General features: G+C 38.5%; 1 protein-coding gene across 1 annotated transcript in view; it reads left to right on the forward strand.

Annotated features, from left to right (window-relative positions):
• The window catches only part of Pla2r1 (phospholipase A2 receptor 1), a 111,561-nt gene that overhangs the window by 14,045 nt on the left and 73,026 nt on the right, over positions 1-24,490 (forward strand). The window contains 5 exon segments of the mRNA XM_076866844.2: positions 1,950-2,333; positions 4,626-4,799; positions 13,282-13,455; positions 16,869-16,982; positions 17,465-17,608. Of these exon segments, the coding sequence (XP_076722959.2) occupies positions 1,950-2,333; positions 4,626-4,799; positions 13,282-13,455; positions 16,869-16,982; positions 17,465-17,608 (990 nt within the window).

Raw genomic sequence — 24,490 nt, forward strand, 5'->3', positions numbered from 1 at the left:
AATCTGCCCAGTTCTAGTCTCCAGAGCTCTTAGCCACTGACCAGCTATTCTACCTACCTATGTTAGGCATATTAAGGGGTGAGGCCCAGATCTGGAGATATTTGAATGTATGAATATACATGGCTATGGTGCCATCATAGTAAAATAATTATCCTTTAATGAAAAATTAATGGAACTCTGAGCTAGCTAGAAAGTAATTAGTAGATTACAACAGAAATTAAAGTTAACATTCTACCCAGGCATGAAAAGGTGAAAAGGAGGGTTGGAAGGAAGGTTAATTATCAGAGTCCATATCACGTTGATGAAAGGTGGATTCGATTTTTGAATGACTATTACTAATAACCATACAGACGTGGCCTTCATTAGGAAAGCAAATTTCCTGATCTAAATGAAATCTCCTTAAAACCATTTATTCTCTCACTAACCCACCACGGCCACTGCCACTCCCTTCTCTTTTGCTCTGATGTATGGTGATCAAAGCAATTTTCTGACAACTAATTTAACTTCTCAAACACATGGCTATAAGAAAGGTTATCAATTATTAAATGAGGTATGGCTTTCATTAATAAATTGACAATTTTTTTTAATGGTGTCTTAAGTGATTTTTGTTACCATAAATCAGTTCTCCTTGGCCAGATTAATTTTGGAGAAACCAAAGAACTTTACCAAAAGTGAAGCATTTTTCCCTTATACCCAAACATGAGGAGGTTCATTCTGCACTGTTTCAAATCTCTTGAAAGCTGTATCTTGCCCTTGCTGCATGACAAAACCCTCCCTAAACCCTGGCCATTGTAAAGGAACCTGACTATGTGCCTTGGGAGCTCTGAAGGACAGACAGGAAGTAAAGTCTAAGACAGGAGCTTAGCTGAGGGGAGAGCAAAAGAGCCCTGATCAGACTTTCAGAGCAGAGGGGAGCTTCCACATTCATGGGCCTCAACAGCAGCTACTGGCAATTTCAGTCAATATTGAGCACTTACTGAACTTTGACATTGTGTTCAGGACTTGGACATGATTGTCATCTTCAAAAAATGAAAACAAAAAAATCTGTGAGAAAACACAGCCATAATGATTGTGCAATCGGCGACTTCCAGTCAGCAGCTTAAGTCAGGTAACAGGCAGGAGCTAGCATATTCCCTGGCCGGGTCCCACTAGCTTTTGCACAGGAAACTCACCCAGATCCCTTCTTCTGGCTCCAGAGGGAAGAGTTCAGGACTATGTCACAAAATGTCTACTTCCTCCACATGGCAATGTGGCCTCTGGTTTCTACCACTATCGTGATGTTCTAGCACCTGTCTTTTATCTAGGTATGGGGAATTATTAGCTAGTGTCCTGTTTACCTGCTGCTGATAGTTCCATGCAACCAGGTTACTCCTGACAAAGCAAAATGTTGCCACTTTTCTACTCCTGATGGATCCAGCACAGAAAGCTAATGTTAAGAGGCATTGTTTTTTCACCAGCATGGGGAATTGTCTAGCACTTTGCTATATTCTCTTGGTGGTAGAAATTTTCATTTCAGTAGCTCAGTTGTCATGTTCCTAACATCCAGGCACTCCTTTGAAGAAAACCTAAAGTATCACCACATATCTGGACACCCAATGCCCCTCCCCCTTGTTCTGATTATTATATCACTTTCTGTCCAGTTGTGGTGAGTGCCTTCTCTCAATCAGTACCACCAAATGATTGACAGGTAGTTCTGTTCTTCTATGGCCAAGGGAGTCTTAGATCAGAGGTCTCTATTATCTCCAATAAGTCCTTTATATTTTCCCCCAAAAAACTCCTGTTTTATGCAAAGAAAGCCCTTCAAGTAGACCCTACCCATCAGCTCCAGATCTATCTGGAATGGCTAGCATCTACAACCTAGCACAGCTTAGATATGCACACGGGATCCTTGTGGCACTAGTTAATTACATAAGAAAGTCACATACCACATCTTTTATTTTTTGTTACAGATAAAGGAATATTCATTATCCAAAGTGAGAGTCTTAAGAAATGCATTCAAGCAGGTAAATCTGCACTGACCCTGGAGAACTGCAAACAGCCAAACAAGTACATGCTGTGGAAATGGGTTTCAAACCACCACCTCTTTAACGTAGGAGGCAGTGGTTGCCTGGGCCTGAATTTATCTAATCCAGAGCAGCCACTAAGCATATATGAATGTGATGCCACCTACGTTTCCTTGAGGTGGCGCTGTAACAGGAAGATGATCACCGGCCCGCTCCAGTACATGGTGCAGGTGAAGCAGGACGACATGGTTGTGGCCTCAAGGAAACATCTCCATAAGTGGATTTCCTACATGTCAGATGGTGGGGACATTTGTGAACATCTTCACAAAGGTAAAAATGCTTTAAATCAAAGTGCACATGGGATGGTATGCAGTATTTAGGAAACGGTCATGCTAAAGATACTGGATGATAAATGACATTCTATTTTGTGTGTACCAAGCATGGTCTGTGAGGAGGCACAATTTATCAGGGGACTTATATTTTCTATAGTTCTATTATTTTTGGCATTTTAAAACAGAAAACAAAAAGTCACATAGTTAAATTATTTCCCTCAGGGTTTGTTTCTTTTGTAGCCTTCTCCATCCACCTGTCCATCCATTCATCTATCCTGTACACACTTGTTAAGTGCTAACTATTCTTCAGCACAGTGTTGGGCGCCTGGTTTACAAAAGCCAATAAGGCAGATTTGGTGCCTCCCCTTATGGTGCCCTGCAGAATTATGCCTCAATAAAACCACATCCTCCGAAGGACTCTAGAACACCCGTGGAAGCAGAGAATGGAACTCCTAAGACCCAAGGTGAGATCATCTCCTGGGCTTCAAAGAATGAGTAAACAGAGAGCTAAGAGCAAGACATTTTCAGGGCTTCCTACATACAATAAAGCAAGTGCTACAAACCAGTACTCAAAATGCCATAGTTCTAAAGAAGAACTCAATATTTTGCTTCAATTTTTTAGCCATATACCCAAACTCATGTGCACACAGGGGAAGACCCAGCAATATATGCTTCTGAGTAGAAGGCAGGGGATTGAAACCAAAGTATTTTGTCCTAAAACGCCTCTGGCTCCTAACAGATGTAACTGCTAAGGCTAGTGGTGTGCTATGAGCTCAGTCTAGCCCCTGCCAACTCTGGGAAAGGGATGGGAATCTCCATAGCTGACCCTTTTGCCCAGGACCTGTTGACTAAATTAAGGGTGGCCTTAATGCCCCCTACCATAGGAAGCCCCAGCTGAGTCATGAAGTTTTTGTTGACTCCTTCTTAACTCAAAGGATGGTGGATGATTGCAGTGTATTGAGAACACAGCCAGCAGACCACATCTGGGTGGTCATCTTTCTAGCCAATGGGCCTCCATCACTCTCTCTCCATTTAGGCTGGTTGCCACACTGCACCCAGAGATTCTTTAAAAATGGAAATCTGTCCCAGCAGCTCAGAAGGCTGAGGCAGGAGGATAGTGAGTTCAGAGCCAGTCCCAGAAAATTAGCCAGGGCCTAAGAAACTCATGAGAGCCTGTCTCTAAATAAAATACCAAAAAAGAGGGGGCTGGGGATGCGGCTCAGTGGTTGAGTGCCCCTGAATTCAATCCCCAGTAAAAAAAATAAAATAAAATAAACAAATAAATAAAAATAAATTAAAAATGGAAATCTAATCTTGTCACTTTCCCTTTCAAAACTTGCCTGTGACCTTTCACCATACTCTCCACCACCCTCAGAGTAAAAGGCAAAGTCCTTAGCAACATGGCAGATAGTCCTACGGGAGCAGACACTCCAGGACTTCACTGCAACCCCTTCCCCTGAGCCGCCTTGCTCCTCTTCATTCACCCCACACACTCCTTTCTCTACACCTTTACATTTGTTGTTCCTTTTGCTGGCACAAATATTTCCACAATTAACACCCCCATTTTACCCAGTTCTTATTCAGGTAGACTTTACATTGGTGCATACACACACACACACACACACACACACACACACACGCGCATACACACACACACATACACACACACACATTCATGCACGCACATTTGCGCATGCTTGCACAGTCTTCTTACCCCATTTTATTTATCTTCATGGCACTTACCATGACCTGAAATTATCATATGTTTGTTTCTTTGCTTTCCCTTTGTCTCTCCCCACTAAAGCAGAAACTCCTCATGAAAAGGAATTTTTCTGTTTTGTTCACTAAGATATCCCCAGTGCAAGGTACATTAAATGCTCACCAAATATTTATTGAATGAATAAATTAATAAATTCCTATGAAACCATTGAGGTTTAAATACCAACACTGGTGTATTGGGGAACTGGCGGATACTTTGAAGTAAAATCTTCATTAAATTTTCCTTTTCATCCAGTCACAAGTTCTGTGCTACCGTAGCAGCCCACTGTAGTAAATAAACAAGTGGATGAATGTACAAGCAAACCATTTAACAGTTCTTCCTCTGAACCCAGGCCTGGAATTGGCTCTTCTACAGTCACTGGACAATGAGGACCTGGGGGCTCAGGAGGGTTAGTTAGTGCCTGCAGCTAGGAGGATTTCAGTCGATAAAAATGCATAACAAGATGACAGTGTGCGGAGATGATGCTGATACTGTATTTATCTGACTTTGTCATTTTTTTTTTTCTCCTAGACATGTATACAATCAAAGGGAATGCCCATGGGATGCCATGCATGTTTCCCTTCCAGTATAACCATCAGTGGTTTCACGAATGCACCCGGGAAGGCCGGGAAGATGACTTGCTGTGGTGTGCCACCACAAGCCGATACGAAAGAGATGAGAAGTGGGGATTTTGCCCAGATCCCAGTAAGAATAAATCTAGTCTTCTCTGTATGTCATGAATGAATCAAGGATGATTAGAAAGCATGCATATCTAAAGAAAAGCACCAGCATTGATGTATTGAAGTCTGAATAAGCACCCTGATTCCATTAATCCCGATCTTGATTTGGGGCTTGTTTTTGCCTTGGAAAAAACAATTCAGATGTATATTCCCTTTTCCCCCCTTACATTCAAAAAGATGTTAATTAGCCATTCTTCATTAAGCTCAGTACATAAGAATGCTTTAACCAGAATCAAATTATAATACTCTGTGATCTCATTAATCCCAGCTTCCCGGCAGGGTACTTCAAAACAAACCTGAATGCACATAAAGCCCAGTTATCTTTTCAATCCACTGCCTCTTCTGAGCTGCCCTAATTTCCCCACATCCATACTGCTTGTCTTGGCCATTGTCAAGTCCAGGCGTCAACTGGCCCCTTGATGATCTTTACATAAAATCACAGTTCCCTCATTATTTCTCCACAGTGGGTTCTCATCTTGTCTCCCTTTCCTTACTATTTATTTGCTAGCTATAGCCTCAAAATACTTTTATCTTCTTAACTTGACTTTCAAGTTCTAGTGACAGATGCAAAGTTCTTTTTTTTAAATTAATGCTTTATAATTTTTATCTTATTTTTATTTAACATAAAGGTTTCTAATTGTTCCTACATATTGGACAATATTTATATACACTTTCTGCTTTCTCTATTCCATTTCTTCCATCTTTGCTCCTGCAAGTCAGAGTATAGTTTTTAGAACCTCTTCATCTTTCATGCCTACTTCCCCTCCACTTATGTAATGAAATGAGAATTTTTTTTTAAAAAAAGCTAATTGAAGAGATTAAGTCCAAAGAATCTGATTTACAAATTATCTATAGAATTGTTTTCTAATCTAAGACCCAATATGGCTTAGTAAATACAAAGAATGATAGGCTTTGAAGTCTGATAAGCCAACGCTAGAGTCCTGTTTCCTCCCAACAATGAGATTTTAGGAAGTTCCCTTTGTCTCTCTGGGTTTTAGATTCCTTGGTCATAAAATGGAGATAATAGACTACCTATTAGGGTTATTGTATGGATTCCATTAGTTAATCCATCTGAGGGATTTACAGCACCTGGCACACAGTCTGCACCCATAGGGATTGGTTGCCACTCCCACCACCATCATCATCAAACTTAATTTATCTTTTCTGCATACACGTCTCAATCAACGGTCCTTCCTCTTTATTGCCTATCAACAAGCACTAGGCTAAGCATAGTGGTGAATACCAAGAGTTTTAGAACTTTGGATTCTCCCTTGAAAGAACTTGGCATCTACATGGAAGGCATGGCTCTATGGTTGGCTCTATGCCAGAAAATGCAGACTATATTTGATAAGATGTTCTAGAATCACCTGAGACATAGTTAAAAATGCAAGTGCTTGCTCTTCTAGAGATGCAGAGAGTCCAGGATTCAGGACTCAAGTATCTGCATTTTTGACAAGTGCCTTAGGTGATCCTGATGCAGATAATTCATCATCAAAGAATTCATAGGATGCAGGTAATTCCACGCAACACACATCTATGAATAGGGTGACATTAGGACAGTTAACAACCAATATGGTATAGGCTATTAAACAATCCAAGTAGAGATCTTAGTGTGGGGTTTGGAGTTCTAGAAGCCCACTGCTGGTATTAACCCCCGAGCTGCTGGAATGTGAATGAAGAGGTGCAGGGAAGTTTGAGGTAGCAGGGTGCTTGGGACATTAACTATTCTACAAGCATGACAATATTTTGTCATTTAATAAGTGTCAGATCACCAACTTTCTCCATCCACATCCATCTCACATCCAGGTGTACATGCAACATGCAAGTAATCCCAACACACCCTCAATTCCTTAACTAGATGTCATGTTACTTGCATTATCTTCTCTATTTCTATCTCCAGTAGATGTCATTAAAACCAAAAAAACGAACCAATACTAATAGAATTAACACATATTTCACATGGATCTAATAGTAGTGACTAAAACAAAAGAAAAAGACTGATAGTATTCTTTTAAGATTCTCAGAAAAGCTCTGTTACTTATAGCCATTACATCTTCTCAGTGGAAGCCTGGGTTTCATGGGGCTCAGGACTTTTCACCCCCAGACTATCTCTTTGCTTGGCTTCCTACAGCTCAGAAGCTTCCTCTACTTGACAGACTGCCAGATTCCCCTCTCCTGACCTTTACCACAACCAGCAGGGAGCATGTTTGTGTGGACAGTGCTGAACTGCTGTTCCAGTTTCTTCCTTTCTTGTTACTTTCGGTTCCAGGTGGCCAACATAACTCAAAATGCTGTGTCAGAGACTGAAATCTGAGCAAACTGATAGCTCTTTCCATGGGGTCAACAAGTGAATGGGACAGAGAGGAAAGGTTCATACTTCTGCATTTCATCTCACATTTCTTACATGGAAATCTTTTCTCACAATGCTGAGATTGTTGTTTTTTTTTTAAGTTGATTGTAAGTGATTTAAATTCAAAACTTAATACTGATGAACACACACACACACCACAGTGAAGGGTGTGATTAAAGATCTTCAGGAATAAGCATGATGCATAGGAATCTCTCTGGGTTTGTTCAGAGGTCATTTGGGGCCATTCTTGGTCTCTCGAGGTTCTATGCCCTACAAAGCTGGAGAGTCACAGTTGGTTTGAGATATTTTTAGAATACCAATCTCTGGAATGACCTGATGGCCCTTGAACCTTATTCAGTTGTTATGATTTTGATATGATAGCGCACATTGATACCAGTGTCAGTGCATTAATTGCCAACTTCACCTGAGCCTCCAACAAGAATCAGAGAAGCTATTATGTCTCTCTTCATCAGAGTGAAAAAACTTTTGCACTTCAAAGGACACTATCAAGAAACTTGAAAGAAGGGCTGTGGATATGGCTCAGTGGTAGAGCACTTGTCTAGTATGCACAAGGCCCTGGGTTCCAGTCCCAACACTGGAAAACAAAAGGAGGAAAATGAGACAAAAGCCTACAGAAGGGAGAAAATGTTTGCAAATATTTTCCACTGGGGAAATAGAAAATATTTCCTATGAAAAATATATGCAAATATTATGTATCTTACAAGGAACTTATATCTAGAATATATTATTGCAAGTTAACGATAGAAAGACAAATAATTCTATTTTAAAAAGTGGATAGACACTTTTCCAGAGATTTACAAATAGCTAATAAACACATGAAAAGATACTCAACATCACTAGCCATCAGGAAAATTCAACAAAAACCACAGACACACCATTTCACATCCACTATCAAAAAGAGAGATAATAATAAATGCTAGTGAGGATGTAGAAAAATTGGAACTTCATCCACTACTGCTAGGATTGTAAAAGATATAGCTCTTTGTAACACAACCTGTCAGTTCCTCAAAAGATTAAATATAAAGTTCCCTATCATTCTGCATTTTGCTACTAGGCATATAATCAGAAGAAATGAAAACATGCCCACACAAAGCTTGTACATAGATACTCATAGCAGAAAATTCATAGCAGGCCAAAAGTAGAAACAATACAAATGTCTGCCAACTGATGAACACATAAATATAGTGTAATATAGCCCTATGGTGGAATATTACTGGGCAGTAAAAGAAAAGAAATACTGGTACATATTACAATGAAGATAACTCTTGAAACATTATGCTAAGTGACTGAAGTCAGTCACGAAGAGAACATATTTTATAATTCCATTTATATTAAATGTCCAAAATAGTCAAACCTTAGAGATAGAAACTAGATTCGTGGCTCTTGTGGGCTGGGGGTAGAGAGGAAGATCGAAGGGAAAGTGGGGAGTGACTGCCAATGGGTACTGGGTTTCTTTTTGTTGTGATGAACTTGGTCTAAAATTGATGGTGTTGAGCTGGGGATGTAGCTCAGTGGTAGAGTGCTTATCCGACATGCATGCAGCCCTGGGTTCAATCCCCAGCACAGTAAAAATAAATAAAATCGATGGCATTTATGGTTGCAAAATGTTTTGAATATACAAAAAAAAAAGCAATGGATTGTAAAGTTTCAATGGGTGAATTATACGGTATATGAATTATATTTTAATAAAATTGTTTTTAGATAAATAGGAAATGAAGAAATGTAAATCATATGTGTATTATAGTATGTGACTGGTGGAGACGGAGAGAAGGCAGTAACTGGGATAGGGAGGCCAAGGTAAGGAGTTTTGTTGGTGGTGGTAGTACTGGTGGTATAGTTGTCTTCGTTGTGATTTTTTGCTTTTTAAGGATGAGAGATGCTGAACCATCTATGAATGCATCTGAAAATGATCTCCAAAGACATTGAAAATACAGGAAAGTGAGGCAGCTGGCGGAGGCCATGTGATCTCTCAGAAGACAGAAGGAAGTAGGGTCTAGATCAAAGATGCACAGACTGGCCTTTTATAGATAAAGACAATTTCTCTAGGAGAGATGAGGTAGGGTACAGTTCAGGCCCATTAGTTGCATTAGGTGATGGAAGAAAAGTAGAGAAATCAGTCTAGTGGCTGTGACTTTCTCTTTGTAGAGGAGAAAGAAAGAATGAGCAGTTTGGACAATGGGGAAGGCGTGAAATGGGTAGCATGGTGCTGGAGAGAAAGCTTCTTGGAAAGCTAGTGATGTTTCCAGGGAGTATTAGGGGTGGTTGATAAATGAGATGGGTGGAAGGACTTTTCTTGGCAATGCTCCTCTGTTGGATGCAGGCACAGAGGGGACAGATGATTGGGCTCCTTCATTGAAATAGGGCACCATAAAGTCACTAATGAGCTAAATCTTCATATTCAAAGATAGAGCAACACATAACAAAATTGATACCATCTCTTGCCTGGGGTTTTTGTAACACAGGCAGACTCATTGTTCTTCCTTGGTGACTACTACTTCTCAGCTTCCTTTGATAACATGTCCTCCTCCACCTAACAACCTTTAAATACTGATAGGAAGCTTAGGGGATAGAATGGACAAGGTAGAACATGCTTCCCGCTTTCATAATGCTTCTATCAAGAGGAACAGATGATCAACAAGCAGTCACATAATGTATCGTCCAATTTCAATTATGATCAGAGCTGCCTTCCAAGGAGTGTATAAGGCATTCAAAAAGTGCGTTGCAAGGATCCTGCCTCTGCCTGTAGACCCTGTTAAACGAGATTTACCAGCAGGACACTTTACAGGGAACAGACACCCAGCAACTATTTGCTGAGTCCAGGGAAGACCAAAATGAGACAAAAAGTAGTAACTTTACAAGTTGGCATTCAATAGCAGCTTTGATAGTACTAGTCTTCATTTTTCTAAAAAATTCAACGATTTTAAAAAGTGACAAGAAACAGTACACCCGGGACAAGGGCAAAGCTATATCCTTAGGGAAGAAAAACAAGCCACACTTAAGAGCAAGGAAAGGCTGATATCTGCCATAGTTCACAGTAAAATCAGGGTTGGTATGAAAACAACTCAGCCCATTGCAACAGAGGTGGCTTGGAGGGGAAAGATCTTCAACCTACAACATCATGCAAATGATTTCTATCATCTCTAGCAAACAATCAACTTCCCTCAAGGAGTTCAAAATTCAGTGACAGAAAAGATAATAGAAAGACAACCAAATATGCAAAGAAATATGATGATGATTCTATCCCTTAGATTAAATTTTTTCCAGAATAATTAAACATATTGAGACGTGGACTTTCAGTCTTGCGTTTTCAGTGGCTTAGAAAGAGAGAGATAAGGAGCCTGTGGCAGGTGGGGTCCTGGAGAGAAGTCTCTGAGGCAGAGGTAAGCATGCAGGGAGTCTCCTGGGGAATCCTCTCAGGATGAGATTATGAAGAAAGGAAGGGAAGAGAGCAGAAGCGCACAGAGGTAGATATCATGTAGTCTGATGACCCCTAGACCAACACGATGAGGAGTTCTCAAGTTGGTGTGTCCCTTCCAAGTTGCTCCTAGTTGGGAGGGGGGTCTTGTCCTTGCCTTGACCAGTCATGGTGTGGAGAAGGGAAGGGAGAAGTGACGCTGGACAAAGAGACTCTTCAGCCAAGGCAACACTTGAAGAGGGCTTAATGCTGAGGGGTGTCCCTTGGCAACTGGAGAAACAAATCCTTTGGTCCTGACGGGGAGCAGAGCCACCCAGAACAGTGCTCACTGCAGTGCCTGGACTTGTTATTTAACAACCTTCCAGTGAGATCTGTGGAGTGACACTCCATCCATCTAGGGAAACAGACAGCATTTGTGTCTACCTGCACAAAAGAACAAATCCTTACATTTCAGGTAAACCAAATTTCAATGACAAATGAGTTGACTCGTCAGGAGTATATGAACACCTATTGCAAATATTTGTCTGAAGTTTCTCTATCAAATAACTTTGAGAATTCAAAACCAAGGAAAACCTAACACCAACTGGGCCATGTGGTGTGCAGCACAGACACGATCAGCTGCAAACTTTAACCTTGACTGTTGAGTATGTAGAATTCAGGCAGGTTCTACAAAAGGCCATATTGATAGAGCCAGACTAACTCTTGGGGGAAAAAAATAAATAAATGGGAATGAGATCAATTGAAATGCCGTGCAGAACTTTTCTTGTCATGTATTTAGCTGTGGTCTGGAGGCTTATTAGGATTTATTGCCAAGTCTCCGTGGCAGCAGATGAGAAGCAGATACCCTACTCACCAGGACTGAGCCTCCTCTCAGATCTGCTGAGGATCGAACCCAGTGCCTCATACATATTAGGCAAGTGCTCTACCACTGAGCCACAACCCCAGCCCTCAGATTTGCTTTTCTAACATACTGCTCTCTTCTAATAGCCAAGGCCTACTTGGACATGCCCTCCTTAGGAAGGGTTTTGAATATTTTCCTTTAAGACAGTGTTTTCTAGTATTTGCTTCCTGGAGCATCTGCCTTGGAAACCATGTTTTAAAAACATGTTTTAAAGACATGTTCCTGAATCCTGCCCTAGACCAACTGTTTCAGAACCTCTGAGACTGACAATCTACATTTTAAAAAATAATCTGGCTACATGAATCATTTGCACCCTTAATTTGTAAACAGTTCCCTCCCTGCTCCCCCTTCTGGTCTCAGCTGCTGCACTGGATGAACATGACAGAACTAAGCTCTAAAAAATGGGAAGGCCTAGCATTTTAGCTGAAGACCATCTCTAAGGATTCCATCTCATGGGGAAATTTCAGCCACCAGGGCAAAATGGTTACTAATTTCCCTCTCTCTTTCCCTTTTTTTCTTCATCTGTTGTTCTGTGATAGTCTTGTCTTCTGCCCACTTCAGTTTTGGACCCTTCAATAAATACATGTATCAGCCAGGAAATTCTAAAGACAACCTGAGATTTATATGTGATTTAATAACTTCTGATTAACTAACTCAGTTCTGGGGAATGTGTGTTGTAACCAAACATGAAAAAAAAAAACTTTCCACATTTCCCAAGAGAACCACCTAACTAAGCATGGGGAAAAGAAACTAAAAAGGCTTTTACCATCAAATAAGTTTAAAGAATACTGAATTAAAATTATCTGAACTGTAGAACATTTCATTCTTTAATAGGCTAATACACACCGGGAATTTCCCAGAGGACACTAATGTGCATTATGACCTGGATCTACTTTGTGGAGACTCTGAATTCATCTTATTCTGAGGACCACAATTGGGAAAGGATGTTCTAGATTGTAGTAGGTGGCCTGTCCATCAGCTATATTCATGCTATCGGATGGATCACATTTTCTACAGTCTGAAATTCTTTGTCTGCTTACTCTATCTTGGGGCTTAATTTAACTTTTTAGCAAAAGCACCCAAACTAGGTCGTCATTTTCTGTTATTTCAAGAAACTTTAGATTTCAGATCCACATTTCATACTTCATGAAATTTACTTTCAGGCATACTATGCAATCTTTGGCCAATGTCTTACAAGTGGATTTTTGCTTCTATTCCTCTTGGCTGAAAGAACTATTCAAATATCAAGGTTCCTGTGCTTGATGTTTACTTGAAAATTTGTGTTCACTATTGACTCATGTAACTATTCTATTCTATGTATTCCACTTAGCACTTGGGTATTTAGGGAGAAAAATCTTTTGAAACAACATTTGTGTCTGTCTCCAATATACATTTTAATTCACAAAGCTTTTGATGTAAAGCTGTAAATGATTACTCACCAAAGAATACAGATTTTATTTTTTATTGATGTTTCACTTCTATTTACTTCTCTTAAAACCAATTTTTATTATTTTCCTTGAATGTATCAGAGCTTCTTTATTGATAATTTCTTGAATATCCTTAGGTAAATCTTGAAAAAGTTTAACTGTAAGACATCAATGAAATAACAATGCAGATTTTCATCTAACAGACCTAATCAAGAATAGATAAGTTTTAGAGGTTGCAAGTTGGACTCATTCCATTCAAAAGTGTCTTAGAAATATATGTCTGTATGAATAAAATAACACTATAGTGAATGTTTTAAATGGATTTTTTTCCAGCCTCTACAGAGATAGGTTGTGATGCTGTCTTGGAGAAGGACCTCAATTCACACATTTGCTACCAATTCAACCTGCTTTCATTTCTCTCTTGGACTGAGGCACATTCTTCATGCCAGATGCAAGGAAGTGCTTTATTAAGTATTGCAGATGAAAGTGAAGAAAATTTCATAAGGAGTAAGTAGGTGGATGACGCACATTAATATTGGTATGATAAAATGATTATTGTTAACAGTTATGTTCACATATGCAAAAATGTGTCTTCTGAAGACATTAGTCATTGAATTCCATTTATAAATTATTAAGTACTCTATTAATTAACAGTTTATCTGTCACTCACTGCATGCAGTACATACTAGGCTTTCTGGAAGATGCCAAAAAATTGAATATTTTAGTGGGAAAAGCGAAAACACACACATGTGAACTAACAGTATAAGACAATAATATAAAATGTCAAAGGATTTGTATTAACAAGCGAGACTTGTGTTTCACCCATTCCCTAAATCATTCTTCTACTTTTTTATAGATTAAATGTGTTTGGGAGTCCCTTTAAATTTTTTTTGGAAACATTAAAAAGTGTCAAAAAAAATTAGTCACTTTCATTAAGAGTTTTTGACACTTTTTTCCCCAAATTTTATTACACATGTAGGACAATGAAAATATTTTTTAATCAGATATACAGAAAGAAAAGCAAATAAAAAATTACCTATAGTTCTATAAACCAGAGTTAACCATGTCCTTTTGCAAAAACATATAAATGCATGGGATATACATAGCATATATGAATAAATGGCATCATATGAAAGTATGAGGCAGCTATTGCACATAATATAGGTGCAGGAACCAGAGAGCTCCCTACCTGGGATTGAATCCTGCCTTTACCACTGACTAACAGATTTACTCAAGCAACTCACTTAAACACTCTGTGCCTCAATTCCTCCACTATCTAGAGGAAATAATATAGTACCTACTGCTTAGTGGAGATTACATCTTATAATGCAGATGAAGTCTTAGAAAAGTACCCAGCACACATAATGAATACTCAGTGTGTGTTAACCATTTAACAACCATGCACACAGTGGGTAAGCTGCCTTTTTCATTCGCCTATCTATAAGAAACATGTGTTCATGTCTGTAAATATATAGTATACCATCATAATTGTTAATGATTACCTAGTAGTGTAGTTAGGCAGTAATGTATTTGTGTAATCTCTTAATTAGAGACAGATAAAATTATCTTATTTACTTATTTGTTACAATTATTAACCATTCCTGCATATTTCATTGTTCATAGTTCCACAATTATTTCTCTGTAATAGTTTATAGAAGTGGATTCCCAGAATGGAAGAGGAGGCACACTTACTTAAAAGCTTTTGAAAGTCAGTAACATTTTCCAGAAGAATTGTTACAAATGGATAAACAGTGCATGCCTACCCTTCCCCCCAGATTTGAGTGAGTCATATTAGAGGAAAACACCAATTTCCAAAATTATTATTAATCTAGACTGGTTTTATGTAAAATTTTGCACACCATTTATGAATTACAGTTTTATCTATCTTAACTGCAAAGATATCTTGTGAGAAGATTTGGAATTATGCATTGAATTTCAATAACTATTTTTGAAAATAAAATGTCAGAGACTTTGATTTATATTCCTCAATTCTATAATTAGAGTTTGAAAGTTGTTTAGGAAAACAAAAGTCTATTCATAAAGACAGAATTCTGTTCTAATTAACCTATTTTTTAGTGATGAGAATAATCTAATGTTTCTTGCTAGTCACTGGTGAACATTAACTATGGGAATAAAGAATTATCTAAGCTGTCATGTATGCCAAGCAATATCCAAAGGAATTTACATTTGAGTTTGTTATTTCAATATTGAGGGTCAATTTAGTTGTAAAGATAAGTAGACAGGTTTTTTGAACTTTAAACATAGATTATAAATTGCAGAATGCCTTTATGTGTGTTAATAAAACAATTGCACAATGGACATTCAAAATTCAAGAATAATTTATATTTTAATTAGTTTACTTTAAAACATCACTTGGCACTTACCTAGATATGAATTATGGAAATTTCTCCCTGTTTTGTCAATGCATTTTGTGGGGGGCGGGGGCACTAGGGATAAAACTCAGGGGACACTTAACCACTGAGACACATCCCCAGCCTTATTTTGTATTTTATCCAGAGACAGGATCTCACTGAACTGCTTAGCACGTGGCTTTTGCTGAAGCTGGCTTTGAACTTTCGATCCTCCTGCCTCAGCCTTCCAAGCTGCTGGGATTACAGGCGTGCGCCACCAAACCTGGCAACAATGCATCTTTCAATACATTTCTTGTCATCACAAAACCTGTTTCGACCTGTTAATGGTCATATGGTGCTATTGAAAGGAATAATTAAATCAGCATTAGGACGAGATTCCATGTTCAATCACTGAGGACGCTGCAGACTTGCTATGTGAATACCCTAATCTCATAACCTGGGTAATTAAAACATGAGATGCGTGATGCAATGGTTAGCCACAGGAGCCACAGAGCCAGCCTGCCATAAACTGTCTCTGACCTAAGTAGTGGGAGCAGCCTCAAATGTTTTAGTCAGCTTTTTCACTGCTGTGACCAAAAGACCTGACAAGAACAATTTTAGGAGGAAAAGTTTACTTGGGGGCTTACAGTTTCTGAGGTCTCAGTTTGAACCATTCCTCAGGGTTCAAAGCGAAGAACATCATGGTGGAAAGGTATAGCAGAGAAAAGCAGCTGAGGACGTGGCTCCAGGAAAGAGAGAGAGAGAGAGAGAGAGAGAGAGAGAGAAAGAGAGAGAGAGAGAGCGAGCGAGCGCATTCTGCTCAATCAAGACAAAATATATACCCCAAAGGCATGCCTCCAGGGACCCACCTCCTCCAACCACACCCTACCTGCCTACAACTACCACCTAATTAATCTTATCAGGAATTAATGCACTGATTAGGTTAAAGTTCTCATAACCCAATTACTTTGCCTGTAAACTTTCTTGTACTGTCTCACACATGAGCTCTTGAGACATCTAATAGCTAAACCCTAACATATTGCATGTGGCTTTAGTCCACACCTGATGGGGATCCCTCTGGATGCTCTCTGGTCCCTTGCATTTTGCTGCTTCTGTTGGCCACACATTTCTGAATGGCTCTCCCTGCTCTGCTGTGCTTCAGCACACCTTCTGAAATTTAAAGACTTGCCTCCATTGGCTTTCTGGGAATGGCCCTGGACACTTCCTCATCTACACTCTAAAAGTCTTAAATGCATGAACCCATTGAAAATAAGATGGCTTCATAATCTTAACAATGCACCCCTAAGTACATTGAGAACCTTTGAAGGACAACATTTTTGGATGCTTGAATGAAACACTGACAGCCAAGTGTGAACTTTAGGAGATTGCTGGGTTTCTGAGGACAGTGGAGGTTTGCTTTTGTCCCTCTGAAGCATCAGGGTGGGTTTTAGTAGCACCTAAACCCCATTCTGTTACTAAGATTGATTAATGACTCCATAAACCGGGAATAGGAAAACAAGACAGAAGTATAACATTAAAAACGTTCTAATTCCATGATTTTCTTTTCAGAGCACATAAGTGGTAAAGCAGTAGAAGTATGGACAGGTTTGAATCAGCTGGATGAAAACACTGGCTGGCAGTGGTCTGATGGCGCCCCACTTACCTATCTGAACTGGAACACAGGTACCCACAGTGTTTTACTTACCTTCGACATGTGGCATCATTCTGTGGCCTTAAGCAGCAGCATGTCCCATGTAGATACAAGACATTATTCTCGAAGTGGCTTATAAATATTTTTTAGCCTAACTAAATATCCTGTAAGGCAAGTTTTTCCAGACAAATAAGGTAGAGGCCAGGAAGGTAAGCTATTTAGCTGAGGCTGCAGGAAAATGTGGGTTAGAGTTCAGGTTCCAGCTGCTGTTTTTAGAAATAACAACAAATTGCAAAAAAAAAAAAAAAAAAAAAAAAAAAAAAAAAAAGTCACTTTAAAGTAAAATTGGCTCTTTTGCCATCATTGGGAAATCATTTAATTGTCATGTCTGGACTTTAGCTGCAAAATCATTATATCTAATAGGCTTGACCATCTTTGAGAAGTATCTTTTGATGCCAAAATTACATTTCAGTGTGTGTTGAACTCACTTGAAACACACACATTGTATTTTCAGAGACGAACGTTGATCCATTTGTTGAATATCGCTGTGGAGTATTTAATACATTTATGTCAAATGCCTGGAGGAGTAGGGACTGTGAGTTCACCTTGCCTTATATATGTAAAAAATATCTAAACCACACTGATCATGAAATAGTTGGTAAGTGTTTTAACTTGTTCTTGCACGTTGTTTACTCATCCTCTCAATATATTCAAATTCCTCTATTTTTGTTAATTCATAATTTAAATTTAGCTAAAGCTGATTTATGTTTTTATGAATAAAAATGTGTAACTAGATAATATCTGCAATTCCAAACGCACAATGAATCTAACAGATGTATTTAGGCTTTTACTAAAAGCTGAAACAACCTGAGCATAGCAAATATTTTCTTCCTCTTTTTAAAAAATTTGCATTCTTTAATCATTCTGCATTAGATGCCTGCTCTTTTTTGCTAATCTAGATTTGAGTTTTATTTATGGTTCCCCTAGAAATTAAACATTTACTTCATTAATTTTCTTTTTTGTTAAATTTTTAATTGACCCACAATAATTGTACATATTTATGAGATAGAATGTTGTGTTTCGATATATTTCAATACATCTATGCATTGCATAATGATTAAATCGGGATTATTAGCTTATCCTTTATTTCAAATGCTCATCATTTCTTTGTAGTGAGAACATTCAAAAATCCCTCTTCTGGCTATTTTGAAATATATAATGCATTGTGTGTGTGTGTGTGTGTGTGTGTGTGTGCGCGCGCGGTGGGAATTGAACCCAGGGCTTTGTGCATTCAAGGCAAGCACTCTACCAACTGAGCTGTATCCCAAGCCTAATTCATTATTTTCAACTGTAGTCACCCTACTCTGCAGCAGAACCAATTCCCCCTATTTAATTATAACTTTACACCCTTCTCGATTTTGTACCACATCTGTATCTCTTATTAGTAACACCCTCCCCCTAAAATAACCAAAAAAATGGTATAATTAAGACTTAAATAATACCAAATTACAATCTAGCCCAATTGTTTCTGTCTTTAAGGTCTATTACCTCCTTTTAATTCTTGTGGGAATAAATGTCTTAACTCAAAAGTAGAGATAAAAACATAACCATTTTTAAAAGAATCATTACAAGAATAATTAGAAACAACTCTACATTTTAAAAAAGCTAAATTGTCATGTTTAAATATTGCCCCTTACAATCGGGTTTTAACTGTTATTCTCCTTTAAATAGCTCAGCCTGTGAATAATGTACAACAGGGGTAGGGATCCCGTCATTTTCTCCCCCACAGGGATTTTTCCATTCTTTCAAGAATTTGCCTAAAAATGCTGCCAGCTGTTTTTGTCCTTTTTCCTCTGTCTTTTCCTTCCTTCTTTTACCTTTCTCTGTCCATGTCTTTCTTCTTCATCTTTTCATTCTTTCTTATGCCCTCCTGCATTCCCCTGCCTCCTTTCTTCTGTTTTATGTTTTTCTAATCTACTAATTGAGACTAGAAGAGCAGAAATGGGAATAGTGGCATTAGGTTTGTTTGCAGTATATGCTGTTGCTTTGAGATCAAGAAATTCTTCTGATGATTCAGTCCAGTGTCTTCACATTGTGCTTCTGGGATCCCAGGGTTTTTTGTTTGTTTGTTTTAACTGACACATAAAGAAAATAAGAATTGTACATGTTAACAGGGCAACCTTTAATGGTTTGATACATGTACACATTGCACAGCATTGACATCAGGTTAAAATCTCTACCTCCTCAAATCATTTCTTTTTTTATTGGTGCATTCTAGCTTTATTAGTGGAATTCATTGTTACTTATTCACATATGCACACAATGTAATTTTCCCTATTTCATTTCCCAGTAAAACTTTCAAAATTATTTTTTACAGTTTCTCAAAATGCACAATACATCATTATCAACTACAGTTACCTCACGGTGCAAAAACACCAGTTCCTCCCATGTCCATCTAAACTGTAACTCAACCCCCATTGAACAATCTTTCCCCATCTCTCCCCACCTATTCTCCTTGGTCTCTGGTAATCCTCAGTCTTTTCTTAACTACTATGAGATCAACTTTGTTATATTCCACATATGAATGAGATCATGCAGAACCTGTCTTTCTGTGCCTGGTTTAGTTCATTTGACATATTGATCTCCAGTTCCATCCATGTTGTTCCTAATGACAGGATTTCATCCTTTTTATGTCTGACTAGTATTCTATCCCACTCACCACATTTTCTTTATCTATTTGCCATTTCTTGACTAATATGAATAGTGCTGCAATAAGCGTGTAAAACAGATGTGTCTTTGACATACTTATTTCATTTCCTTTGGATATATAGCCACTAGTGGGATTGCTGGATCATGTGGTAGTTATATATTTATTTTATGAGGAACTTCCATATTGTTTTCCTTAATGGCTATGCTAATTTACATTCACAACAACAGTATGCAAGGGTTTCCTTTCTCTACCTCCTTGCCAGTATTGATTCTCTTTAGTCTTTATTGTAATAGCCATTCTTACTGGGGCAAGGCTATATCTCACTGTGGTTTGATTTGCATTTTCCTGGTGACTAGTGATATTAAACTTTTTTTTTATGTCTGTTGGCCATTGGGATATCTTCTGTTGAGAAATGCCTACTTAGATCTATTGCTCACTTTTTTTTAAGTTCTCTATCTCCAACTGTTAGCTCCATGAGAGTAAGGAACACCCACTGCTTTTTTTTTCAGTTTTAGATGGACACAATACTTTTATTTTATTTTTATGTAGTGCTGAGGCTCTAACCCAGTGCTTCACACATGCTAGGCAAGTGTTCTACCACTGAGCCACAACCCCTGCCCAAAGTCTAGACTTTTTTTTTTTTTTTTGTATCAGATATTGAACTCAGGATCACTCAACCACTGAGCCACATCCCCAGCCCTATTGTATATTTTATTTAGAGACAGGGTCTCACTGAGTTGCTTAGCACCTCACTTTTGCTGAGGCTAACTTTGACCTCACAATCCTCCTGTCTCAGCCTCCTGTTCTGCTGGGTTATAGGCGTGTGCCACTGTGCCCTATCGCCCCTTTAATCAAGCTATTAGTTTTTTTTAATTGAATTTTTGGAGTCCCTTCTATATTCTAGATAGTAATTCCTTGTCAGATGCACAGTTTGCAAATATGTCTCCCTTCCTGTAGATTCTCTCTGTGCTCTGTTGATTAATTCCTTCACTTAGCAGAAGCTTTATAGTTTGAAGTAATTTCCATTTTTGCTTTTGTTTCCTATATTTGTGAGGTCTCAACCAAAAAATGCTTGTCCACTCCAAAGTCCTGAAGCATTTCTCCTTTTTTCATCAAGTACTTTCATGTCTTACATTTAAGTCTTCATTTTTTTTAGCTTATTTTTGTAACAGGTAAGAGATAGGGGTCTAGTTTCAGTCTTCTGCACCATTTATTTTTCCAGCACCATTTATTGAAAAGACTGTCCTTTCTCCAATGTGTGTTCTTAGCACCTTTGTCAAAAACAAATTGGCTATGGAAGCATGGGTAGATTTCTAGGTTCTTTCTTCTGTTCCATTGGTCTGTGTGTCTGTTTTTATGCCAATACCATGCTGTTTTGATCGATATAGCTTTGTAGTATGTCTTGAAATCAGGCAGTGTAATGCCTCCTGATTTGTTCTTTTGTTCAAGATGACTTTGGCTATTTGGAGTTTTGTTTGTTTCCATATTAATTTGAGGACTATTTTCTCTAGCTTTCAGAAGAATGTCATTGGTATTTTGATAGGAATTGCACTGAATCTGTAAATCACTTCATGCAATACATAACAACACTGATTCTTCTAAGCTGTGAACACAGGATGTCTTTCCACTTTTTGTCTCTAATTTCTTTAATCAATGTTTCAAATTTTCATCTGTAGATATCTTTCATCTCTTTGGCTAAACTTATTTCAAGACTTTTTGATAGCTATTGAAAATGAGATTGCTATCTTGATTTCTATTTCAAATAATTCATTATTGGCATAAAGCAACATTACTGATTTTTATATATTGACTTTCTATCTTGCAACTTTATTGAATTCATTTATTAGTTCTAAAAGTTATTTGGTTAGATCATGTCTTCTGGAGACTGACAATTTGATTTCTTTTTTTCCAATTTGGATGTCCTTTATTTCTTCCTCTTGCCTGCTTGCTCTGGCTAGGACTTCCAAGACTATATTGGCTAAAAGTGACTATATTGGCAACTTTGTCTTGTTGTAGATCTTAAAAAGAGAACTTTCAGTTTTTCCACATTCCATATATTGATGAACCACATCCTCAGCCCTTTTTATTTTTGTTTTAATACAGGGTCTTGTTAAATTGCAGATGCTGCCCTCAGACTTGCAATTCTCCTGCCTCGGTCTCCTGAGTTTCTGGGATTACAGTTGTGTGCCACTGTGCCTGGCTACCCCTTATTATTGTATAGTGACTTTCCTTTTCTCTTTTTACTGCTTTTTATTTAAAGTCTATTTTATTTTATATAAATATGGCTACTCCTGCTTTCTTTTTTATTCTACTTACATGTCATATCATAGCAATCTCTTCACTTTCAGCCTATATGTGTTCTTAGAGGTAAAGTGAGTTTCTTGTGAGAAACGTATATTTGGGTCTTGGGTTTTTTGTTGTTGTTGTTGTTGTTGTTTTCTTTTCTTTTTTGCTCCAGACACTGTATGTCTTTTAATTGGAGAATTTAATTCATTTATGTTTGAGGTAATTATTGATAGCTAAGTTTACTACAATCACTTTATAACTTGTATTCTAGTATTGTTGTAATTCTTTATTTCTCCCTCTCTTACAGTCTTCCTTTATGGTTAAGTGATTTACTCTATTAGTGTGTTTTGATTCTTCGCTTTTTATTTTGTTTTGTCTATTATAGATTTTTGCTTTGTGGTTACCATGAGGCTTACAAAACATAACTTTTGATTATAACAAGTTATTTTTAATTTTAACCAACTTAAAGACCAGAACAGAACAAAATACAAAAGAACAAGAGAAAATATACTACTAAGAAAAGTACACATTCACAGCCCCCTCCTCCTCACATTTAGATTTTTTGATAACCCATTTTACATCTTTCTATATTGCCTATCTCTTAACACATTAATGTAGTTATTATTTTTCAACATTTTGAATTTTAGTTTTTATATTAAAGATATGAATGGTTTAACACCATACTTACCATATGAGAAAATATAAGAACATTCTGAATTTGTTTATATACTCTTACTAGTAGGTTTTCTACCTTCCCATAAATACTTTTACTCATTAATGTCTCTTTCTTTCAGTTTTAAGAACTTCCTTCAGCATTTCTTGTGTAATAGATCTGGTAGTATTGTATTTTCTCAAGTTTTTATTTGGGAATGTCTTTATCTCTTCTTCATTTCTAATGGATAGATTTGCTGGGTACCGTATCCTCAGAAGATAGTTTTTTATTTCTTTTTCCTTCAGTACTATGAAAATCTCAGGCCACTCTGTCCTGGTCTACCAGATCTCTGCTAAGAAGTCTGCTGTTGAGTTAATTGGGAGACTCCAATGTGCTGTTTGTCTCTCTTGCAATTTTGAGAATCTTTTCTTCATCTTTCACCTTTTAGAGCTTGATTATAAAATACCTTGGGCTAGCTCTGGTTAAGTTAAATCTGACTGGTAACTTTTAACTTTCTTGTACTTGGATATTTGTATCCTTCTCTGGGTTTGGGAAGTTTCCTATTATTATTTCTTCGAGTAAGCTTTCTACCCTTTCAGCATTTTTAAGTCCTTCTTGAACACTAATAACCCCAGATGCCTCATCCACAGTTACTGGCCTTGTGGTTACACTGAAAGATTCTACCTGGCCCTAGGCAGATGGATGAACCAGCCTCAAGTTCCTATGTCATACCTGTGGCCACCCAAGCTACATCACATCCTGAGCCCATAGCCCACTAAGACCAACACAAATTGGGTAGGAGCAAGGCTCACTCTATGGGCTGCCTATTGATGAGGGGGACTTGTGGCCTATTCTGCCATTAGCTAGAATAGAAATACAATAGACTGAGGCCATGTATCTTCCCCTGGCACTGGAGCTGTTCCAGAGGCTTCATCTGTAGGCAGGCCTGGGGATGAACCCACAGGATCTGCCTGGTGTTAAGGTTCACCAAATTAGCACTGAGGTCTAGGGCAAAGTCTTGTACTTACTACCCTCTCCTACCCACAGTCAATGGCATTTTGCAGCACATTATACTGCCCAAGGTTGAGGTAGTGTTGTGAAGGCAGTCCCTTGGCCACTAAGACTGTCACTAAGCTTAACACCTGAGTCTCATAGCTGCAAAGGCCTGCACAGTCTCAGGGGTATTCCGAGGCCCATACCACAGATGGCAGAGAAACAGGCCAAAACATGAGTCTGTGCCCCTGGGATATAGGTCTTTCTAGTTCATGAGCAGTTCTAGAACACTATCTGAGAGCACTGCCCTCAGAAAATAACTGGCTAGCCGAGTTAGGTGGCACACGCCTGTAATTCCAGTGGCTCGGGAGACTGAAACAGGAGGTTTGCAAGTTCAAAGCCAGCCTCAGCAAAAGCGAGGCACTAAGCAACTCACTGAGACCCTGTCTCTAAATAAAATACAAAATAGGGCTGAGATGTGGCTCAGTGGTTGAGTGGCCCTGAATTCAATCCCCAGTATCCACCTTCCTCACCCCACCCCAAAAAAGAAAAGAAAATAGCTGCTGTCTGAGACTGGTGGTGGAAGACACCAAGGCTGAATTAAACTAGGTTGTACTTGAGTCTCATAGCTGCAGGGGCCTTACAGTCTCAGGAAGAAGATAGGTGTACCCCAGTTTCATTCTACAGTCAGAGATGATGCAGGCAAAAACTCAACCGATCTCTGGCTGATGCTGGGGCTGACACAGAGGCTCTGTCTAGGAGTTGTGGCCTGTGAATGAGGTCTTCAGTTTCTAAGAGGTGCTGGGTCTCACTGCAGTGGGCCTGGCACTGGGGCTCCAACACAAAGCCCTGTGCTAGCTTTCATGCCCTGTTCCCCAAGAAGGGAGTCCTGCTCCCTG

This window comes from Callospermophilus lateralis, chromosome 9 (genome assembly GCF_048772815.1).
Source record: "Callospermophilus lateralis isolate mCalLat2 chromosome 9, mCalLat2.hap1, whole genome shotgun sequence".
NCBI lineage: Eukaryota > Metazoa > Chordata > Mammalia > Rodentia > Sciuridae > Callospermophilus > Callospermophilus lateralis.